General features: G+C 34.3%; 1 protein-coding gene across 3 annotated transcripts in view; it reads right to left on the bottom strand.

The window, feature by feature from the left end:
* The window catches only part of LOC108752686 (zeta-sarcoglycan), an 80,836-nt gene that overhangs the window by 20,996 nt on the left and 49,954 nt on the right, over nt 1–9,886 (bottom strand). For all 3 annotated transcript variants that reach the window (XM_018493715.1, XM_018493716.1, XM_018493718.1), the window contains exon 3: nt 7,200–7,479. In XM_018493715.1, the coding sequence (XP_018349217.1) occupies nt 7,200–7,478 (279 nt within the window). In that variant the 5' untranslated portion in view covers nt 7,479. The remainder of the gene's footprint in view (nt 1–7,199; nt 7,480–9,886) is intronic.

Here is a 9,886-nt window from a genome sequence, read left to right as displayed (position 1 = left end):
ATTCCCGAAATATACACACACACACACACACACACACACACACACACACACACACACACACACACACACACACACACACACATATATATATATATATAAATATGTCTGTTTTGTAAATTATATTTCTTGCAATTTATTCTACTTATATATTTCAAAAAATATATATGAAGTAACAGTACGTTAGAAGTTAAAAATGCGCAGTAAAAAGCTTGAGACGAGACGTGAAGGTAATCAACAAAAGCATATTTATTTAAGGAAACATTGATTGATGAAATATGGATCCTTCATAAGAGATTCGTACGATGGTCTCCTGTGGCTTGGTGTGAAATCCCTGGAAACAATAAACTTGTCTGTTCGGCCTTCCATGCGAACCAACCTATAACCGCTACCACTAACGTACTACGGCACTGCTATACGTTCAAAATTCATGGCGCTATACCGGCTATATTGCAGTTGCACTTGGTGGCTAGGTGCTATAATGGATATCCTTTAATACTAACACACTGTATATATATACAGTATAACGTATACGGGGTGACCACTTGCGCTTTCACACGCACAAAACATCTGCATTCGAATTTTTGTCGAAAATCTTGTAACTGCATAAATTCACGATGTCATATATCACTTTTATTTTTATTCCTCGTTTTTATAAAAAAAGCGTGACAGAATTTATCATAAAATCAAATTAGTGATATTTGATCTGACCATTTCATTTGTGTAGAGTTATAAATTTCATGATTTCTGATTTATGCCAGAATTTTTTAAACTTATTCATTTACGTAAATATATTAATGACAGTATTGCAGAAAAATATATTATATTATATATTGATTACTAATATCAATTAAATTTGATATGATAGTAATTTTTAGAATATTGAAATATAATTTATTGATAGAATATCGAAATTAAAATTTTTTATACCGTTTCTAAGTTTCTTAATATTCTTTAATTTAATTTAAATAATATTAAAGCAGAATTATTGTTATGTTAAAATTTTTACGAAACAGTGTAATAATACAAATCTTTTTTCGTTTATTTTTTTTTATTATGTAGTTAAAACTACTAAAATTACAATTTAAGAAATTAATTTTACACGTGACAAATTAATGGAAATGTACATGAATGTATTATACATGACTTGAGTTGCCAAGTACTATTCATTTCGAAACGGATTTCAATTGATTCTGTATGGAAGGGATCCTGCGAAAGGAGCCACCTTATATGGGTGTGGAGAGCGCGTGTGCAATATGTATCTTCGTAGAGGATGTAGGAAGGAATGTATACAGGTGAATTCTCTATGGATACAAGGGTTATAGAGGGTAAGGTCCCGCAAGCGATATTAGGTGGAAGGGGCATCTGTTCACTATGGCCATGTATGTAAGCCGTTAGTGCCAATATAGTGTCTGTATATTGGTTCGTCCGACATAACGTTTCAAGGTGTATTATATATTGTCCGTAATCGAAGATCTCTCCTAAGACCTCTCCACTTGATAGGAATCCCGAAAGGAACTCGAAATATTGATACTCGTGAAACGACAAAGTGCCTCGTAGGGAAAATCTTTTCGTACCGATGCGATGTAAAAATGCAAACGTAATATGTATACCCAAACCTAGTACGCAGACGAAAATTGTAAAATGCGGCGATACATAACACAAACACAAGAGTATTAAAAATTGATGAAGTATAATCTCGGATGGTGCAAAACGTAAATGATAAATGAAGGAAGTTTCTCAAATTATAAGAAGCTTAGCCGTCGAGATACTTAAAGTTGCGAAAAGATATCAGACATTTAATTTTCCACTAGAAAAGAAAATTGATTCTAACTTGGTCGGAAAGACTATTCGAGGTAAAGCACGCCTCTGAGAGCGTTTCGTATGATTCACGAATGAATATGTTGGGAAATCGTTGGCCATACGAGAAATTATTAACTGGTAACATTGATCGCGGCGAAACCAGACTTCATTAATAAAGCGTACCGATCGAGGAGCTCTTAATTAATTCCGCCGGGGTGAAAGTTTCGCAGTTACGAGGAGCAAGACGGTTTTCTTAATTGAGAAAAATGATTTAATTTCTTCGTGGTATCGTTTGCGGTGGAGGATGAGCGGGTAGGAGAACGTCGTTCGGGGTTGGCCGAGACGGGATAACTCGAGAGTGAAAAGAGGCAGTGGGAGGCAGACCGAAACTCTCATCAAATATGAATGGTCGGGGAGGATGGGTGGATAAAGATGGGGGAGAAGTACGGTGAGCATGAAATATTTCCCGGTCTGGGAGTGCATCGCGCTTTTACTCGCCTAGGAACACCTCACATTGGGAGCGGAAAACTTCTAGATGGGTATCAACCGAGTTCCGAGGAGTTCCAGCTCCCAACTCTACGTAACACCCCGTGACTCGTGGTTTCAGCGGTACTTGTAACCACCGTGATGTTGGTTTTTACACGTCATAATGGATACGTATTGCCGAAAACTGCATTTATGTTCTTTGCGATGTATATCATACATAAGAAGTATCATGGAAAGTAACAAAAAACCAGATGGAAATAAAATTATTTACTTTAGCTATTTTTATAATATTTAACTATTTTTTTAATTTAGCAAAATATTTTTTAATTTTTAATTTTGATTAGCAATGTCATTACTAACGCGGTATCATTAAAATATTACTTTTTAGAATTTATCTCGTTGTAAAAGAAATTTTGGATTAAATAGTTTCCAAAATCTTTTGTATAACGTTGTAAAATATTGTTTAATTTGTGCCATCTCCATTTGTCCTGAATAGAACATGTCGCCAGACTTATATCCGTGTCGTGGTTGATTGTATTAAAAAAAATACAAAAATATCTTAATTTCGAATGCTCTCTTCTGGTCCTCTCATTTTTTTTCGTACATACGTTATGAAAAACGCGAGAGTAATACTGTATACTCGTTTCATTTCGTTTCATTTCCCAGAAGATTGCACGTACTAAAATCGTCAAAAATACTTGAGATAATAAAATTTATAAAATCATAATATCAGTTAATATTAAAAATGTCATATTGTTGAATTTTCGAGTGCTACGTCTTTTATGAATTGTTACTTTCTTTAAAATAGGTTTGATCTAAACTGCGCGAAAATAGTACGTGACGTTATATTACGTTTTATGTAGTTTGGATTCGTTTAGTCAATCCGTTTATGTGAAACCCATCCGTCTTTCACATATAAAATTTTATATACGCGCTACAAGATTATTTTCTCACGAAGTGCACGTATATAGTATATGAAATTGTCATGCATAAGTTGTATGTACATATACGTATATTCCATGGTCATTCGATTTGCGGACTCATCGACGATCTTACATCTCGACTTTCTAGAGATATGTTGGTTTACATCGATTCCCAAACTTCTCGCCGTGAATCGAAATCTCCATAAATCGTCGATCGCAGCAGCCCGCAGCGGCCGCGTGCAATAATTAACGCGCCCGAACTCCTAATTGATTGTCTCGCTGATTTACCGAGTCACAATTAATCGGACATGAGTTATCGGCGCGAATACCGGCCGATAAACGAGAGTTTAATTACCGCTGCTAATTACGACTTACGACAGATGAAGGAGAGAGAAATGAGGGAGAACGACACATTAGTTGGAGAAGTTTTCAACGCGAATTAGCAAACTGAGTAGCATTAGCGCGATTGAAGGATGTCTCGAGAAAAAGAAAGAAACAGAGAGAAAAGAAGAACCAAAGAAAAACCGTGTGGGAGATCAAATGAAAGAATCACTGTGAGAGAATGGGATGTGGAATGGGGATAAGAGAGCAGTAAGGGGTTGGTGGACGATTGTACAAGGAATGGAAGCGGAATAAAACGGAAAAGATAGCGAAAGGAAAAAGAAAAAGAGAGAGAGGGAAACGAGAAACTGGAAGGGTGACGAGGGATGGGGAAAGAAGTGGCAGAGACTTACATTTCCCACGGGGTATCCCTGCTGCTCCCGGGCTCCTTACTTACGGATTGATACTCAATTTCCACCGAGTTTAGCCCCCATCGAGGGATCATTGCGCCAGATCGCGGGAGCTCCTTTCGATTTCGAATAAATTCGATAATGGCGAATAGGTAGCTGGAGTCGGACTCAGCGGGAGTGCGAAACCGATACCAGGGTCGGAGAGTTTCACGATCGTTTTACCTTAATCGAGCGAACTAGGCACCAGCTTAGCGTCGACGAATTTCAATGCCATTGTTGCATCCGCTCGTAGGATATGTAGGAATGACGATTCGCAGAAGTAAAAGCGTCAGTACGACTGGGTGATAAAGTGGATTGAAGGAATTTATGCGAATCTCTGTTGCGCATGTTGAATCGAATGTTACAAGATGTGAGGTGCATTGTGCAGTCTGTTCATCTAAAATTTATACACTAAGATGCAATTCTCCAATTTTTAATAAATTACTGATAGAATAAAATATTAATTTATTTGTTGCCGTTATGTTTAATGTTAAAAATATACAATAATATAAGAAATTATAAGAAAAATCTTGATAAAAATTAAAAATTTATAATATCAAATTGGAGAAAGTCCTGCGGTATTTTATTAGCTCAAAATTACATATAGAATATATTCGTTGCAAAATTTTCAACTATCTGACGTGAAGCTTAAAGTTTTTTCTAAAAATTTGTTTTAAAAAAAATGTTCTTTTTGTTACTAACAAGTAAACCTATCTTCCGTTACTTGTTGAATTTCATGAAACTTTGTACATTTGTAAAGCAGATGAAAATATTAGACATGTATTTTTTTATATCGGCAATGGTGCAGGTTTAAGGGTGCAAACTATCCTTATTGTGATAAGTATGAGTACTTAATTTCTTGCATTTTAGCTCACTCTATTACAGCTACTTCTGAATTTTAGATATGATAAGAGGCTTTTATGTTTCCTGAAAGCAAATCCAGTGTAAAAAATGTAGAATACAAAATGGCAGATCCAATATGGCGACCTGCTGAAAGAGAAACAATCTTATCCTTCTTTTTGCCAAACTCAGGAATAACCGATGAGGAAGTAATGAGAATCTATTTCCATTTCGTTTTTTTTTTTTGCTTTTGTTTTTTATTATTTTTTAAAAATATTCTTTTGTTTTTATACATTACGGTACAAAAGTGGATATTTACAAGAGAAGCCACTAAATTTTGATAATCCCGTAGATAATAGTTTCAAAAATTGTGAAAATTTCTGAGTATTAATGTGTAATAACATAGCATTCATAAAGTGTACTTAGTGTATAAAATCTTTATGTATACAAGAATTTTTTTGAATATCATTTCTGTAAAGAGTATATACAATAAAAAAATAGACATAGGTAAAAAGTAGCATAACTATAAACAAAAATGAAAAAGTTGTAAAAATATTTAAAAAATTATAAAAACAAAAAATATAAGAAAAATAATGAAAAATAAAAGCAAAAAATGACATAGGAATAGATTCTCGCTATCTCCTCCTCGTCAGTTATTCTAGAGTTCGATAAAAAGAGAGAGATAAGATTGTTTTACTTTCAGCAGGCCGCCATATTGAGTCTTCCATTTTGAATTCTACATTTTCTATACTGGATTTGCTTTCAGGAAACAAGAAAGCCTCTTATCATCGCTAAAATTCAGAAGCTGTAATATCAGTAGCTGTAATAGAGCTAAAATGCAAAAAATTAAGTACTCGTGCTTATCACTATAAAAGTAGTTTGCACCCTTGAATCTGTACTATTGCTGATCTAAAAAAATACGTGTCTATTATTTTTGTTTGCTCTACAAATGTGCCAAGTTTCACTAAATTCGGCGAGTCACAAAAAAGTAGGTTTACTTGTAAGTTACGTGCGGATTAACTAAAAGAGCATTTTGATTTTGATTGCTCATAACTCTATTAAAAATCAGCATTAAGAATCTGTTTTCTTAATTGCTGTACGATGATTTTTAATGGAATTATGAGCAATTAAAGTCAGAATGCTCCTTTTTACTTAACTCGTGAATAATTCAACAACAAAAAATCGTAGAAACATTTTTGAAAAATTTTGTAAGGAAAATTCCAAACTTTCACGATAGATAGTTGAAAATTTTCACAAATTTTTTTCGCACATGACAAATCCACAAAGTGAGAAGAAAAATTTCCCTTTTTTCAGCTCGTAATTTTCTATACATATTGTACAAATGACCAAATTTGCACGAATTAAAAAACTATGGTAATCTTTTGAAAGTAGAGATTTCAAGCTTTAAAATCTTTTTTTAAATTTAAATTTTGTTTATTTTTTATGAAGATATTGTATATATAATTTGAACTAACAAAATACCGCAGAACTTTTCCTCCAACCAATATCAGAATTGACATATTTAATACGATATATGAGCATGTCTTCTCGTTCGATCGCCAAACGTGTCTCGCTAACTTAGGAAACTCGTATCCTGGTCCTCGCGCGCGGCACAGACATTTACATCGAAACGGCCTTTATATTACAGCCATTATCGCAATCAAGAAGTTGGTACGGGTCCCGTTTCTCCGGGATTGCGAGAAGCGAAGGAGAACGCTCGAACGCCGCCGCTTACTTACTAATGAACCCCGGTCGATTCCCGGGGACGGGTAATTGTAACGCGTCCGAATTAAGTCCAGATGAAGAAGAAGTATGAAGTGCAAACGACAATTTTCCACGACGAATATAACAATGGCGTCGATGTAACGGTTCTGGCACACAATTACAGCAAATTATATAATATTAACCACGTTTGCGCTTCGTGTTCTCCTCACTGCCGCTCTCAAAGCGACCTACTCTGATCGCACACGCTAGTACGATCCGACATCTTCGTCGAGGCCTGTTATTCGGGCTCAGGAACTCGCGCAAAACTAATTCCAAGCCGCAAGACGAAAGTCGACTTTAATGACTGTCGAAAGTTACACATCCTTATCTAGATCAAACTTGGTGAAGACTAACCGGAAGGAATCATTCTGGACCACAGTACGTTTCGGCATTTTCATAATGCGTGTATATTATTTCTCATACGACTCATTATGACTAGAGTTACAAGATGTATGAAATTCTAAAATTAACAGATAGGCGAAATTTAGCTATCATATTTCTGTGCCTTCTCAAATTTTTATTAAAGAAACCATAAATATATAATTTTAATTAACGATCTTATAACATTAATTAACGATTTGTATAACAATAATATTTCATTAATTGATGAACTTACGGAACTAAATCCCATGACCTTAAGAAGCCAGACGGTGAGGGCGAGATTGAGAATGACGATGACCATAAGAGTTAACACGAGAGAATAAAGACATTTTTTCCTCCACCCATAGACCCCTAATCTGAAGCCACCTTTACATGGCGTGATACCGGAAGCTCGTTCTTCCAAGGCAGAAGATGCCGATCTCGAAGATCCCGCCGTCTGCCGTGCTCCACTGCGACGATTTGCACTGCCGGAAGTGCAGGGCTCGTCGGACCATCCTCCTTGACCTCTGGACATTCTAAAAGAATATAATTCAGGATTAATAAAATATATATCGATGAAGAAAAATTTCTGTTCTTAACAATTTCTTTCTAATTAATAAGTATTAATAATTAAACTAAATATATAATAATTAATTTATACTGGTGTAACTTCTAGAAACTTTTGAAAGAAAAATTTATTTAATACCTGTAATTATAGGTAATTACAAGTAAATTTAACTTTTCGAATTAATCGAAAGAAATCTGTTTTCTCGAAGCAATTGAGAATTTATTCTAGATACTTTGTTTTTCATTCTCTCCCTATTTGAATACCTTCATGCACGTTTTCGTGCTACAAGCGATTTCACGCCGTAAATTGGCAGATTACGGTTACGAAATACAAACGAGATGCGTGTTATAGCTACAGGTCGTTACACCGTGCAGTTGCGAGCCATTAATAAGACTACAATTACGAGGCTGTTCTTTCTGCCGTGATCATTTATCAACGGTTTATACCTCATTCTTGAACACCGGCTGCGCGGAATTGTGTTCGGGAAGGCGAAACGCGTCACGAAAGACAGATCTTCCGATTTTTTTTTCTACATTCCAACAACGTGAAATACTTTATATCAGACGTGCTCGGCCTGTAAAGATGGAACTTGCCGAAGATCACTTTTCGTAAAATCTTCCCCCGAAGTGATAATTTCATCAATTTGCTATGGGTCTCGCGAGTAGTGAAACGTTATGTTTTTTTCATGAGAAAAGCTGTCTAAGCTCTTTTATATTGCAAATTAAATTACTTTTGAAAAAAAAAATATTAATGCTTGTATTTGTATGTAAAAATATTACAGTAGAAAAAAAAATACGGGATATATGTCAAATTGATTATGCTCGAAGGACATTTGCATATCGATGCAATTCATTTTCCTCGGCCTCCTCGGCCTTTCGTCGTTCCCATCTCGGGGAACGACTTTTACAACACGATGAAACCAACATCACACCTTGAATTTACTCATGTACATGATATCATGATCGTTCATCGTATTAATTATAACGATAAATTAGGTTCGTTGACTGTCAAAAATGATGAATACTTTATATTTTAAAATTCTCTTACGTAAATTTATATTTTAATATTCAAAACGCATGTATTTTGCAAAGCAAATGTATAAAGAAACAGTTTATAATTGAGCAAAATAAAGTTATTAACAATATTTCATCAATTTATTATACGAAAAACATACATATAGAATTGAACGTTTCGGAACACACAGGTTCTCCTTTTTAGCAATAATTTAAAATTGATCGATATCAAATGATTAACATTACGTTTATAACGTTCGTTTATATAGTTCGTTGCATAGGAACATTTAAAATGGTTGTAAACATGAGAAGTGATTTGTCCTTTAGCCTTAAATTCCTGTTTTTTAATGTGAATGTATAGATGACATCTTTTTGGATAATGTTCGTCATTTATCAGAAAATGAATCGAAATTGAAATCGGGATGTATTTTAATTATAAATTATACGTTCTTCGTATAATAAATTCATGAAATATTGTTAATAACTTTGTTATATTTTAATATTTCCTCATGTTAATTGTAAGAAAATAGATTTATTAACTCTAACACAAATTGATAATAGAAATTTTATATTTTAAACATTAATATATATTCTAATAATTTTGTATACTTTTTCAATGTAAATACATTTCATAATTTCGACATTTTTCAACTAGAGACAAAATTATTTCAAGAGCTCTCTGAAAGAATGTTACATCCAACATATAAATTTTACAGGAAACATGTAGCATGTACACACACACACACACACACACACACACACACACACACACACACACACACACACACACACACACACAAAATACTTTTCTAAAACATCACTTTTCATAAAAATAATGGTTGCGACGTTTTTTCAGAGAGCCTTTTTTATTTGTTACAACATCAATTGATGCCAATTGATTTACGCTGGGTTCAATTGAATTTTTTTATTCTTTTCTAATTCTAAGAATTAAGAAAAAATATTAAATCTCATAAATCAGTCATGTAATAAGATACTTTAATGGCTTAGCAGCGAAATAGCTTGTCGGATTACGATACAGAAGTTAATACGCAGTTCTGCATTTTTATCGAATATCAGCGTCCAAAATGAGAATCACGGAACATGGAGACGGAATACGAAACAACGCGAATGAAAGGGAATGAGATAGAACTGGAACTTATGCAAAGCTGGCCGCAAAATTCCTGACGTAACTTTCCTACCTAATCCTAGAGCTATAAGACGAGAAAAGGATCCCTTCTATTTTTGCTTTTCAAGCCACAAGCCTCCTTCTACTTTTCTGCGTTTATCCATTTTTATTTTCATTTACGGAAGGAGAAGTGTCAGTATATAAAGCCGAAAGAGGGGTAGAAAGAAGAGAGAGAC

The sequence above is a fragment of the Trachymyrmex septentrionalis genome, unplaced genomic scaffold (assembly GCF_001594115.1).
Source record: "Trachymyrmex septentrionalis isolate Tsep2-gDNA-1 unplaced genomic scaffold, Tsep1.0 scaffold60, whole genome shotgun sequence".
In the NCBI taxonomy this organism is placed as follows: Eukaryota; Metazoa; Arthropoda; class Insecta; order Hymenoptera; family Formicidae; genus Trachymyrmex; species Trachymyrmex septentrionalis.
The sequence above is the reverse complement of the archived record's forward strand: the minus strand, read 5'-3'. Positions and strand labels throughout refer to the sequence as shown.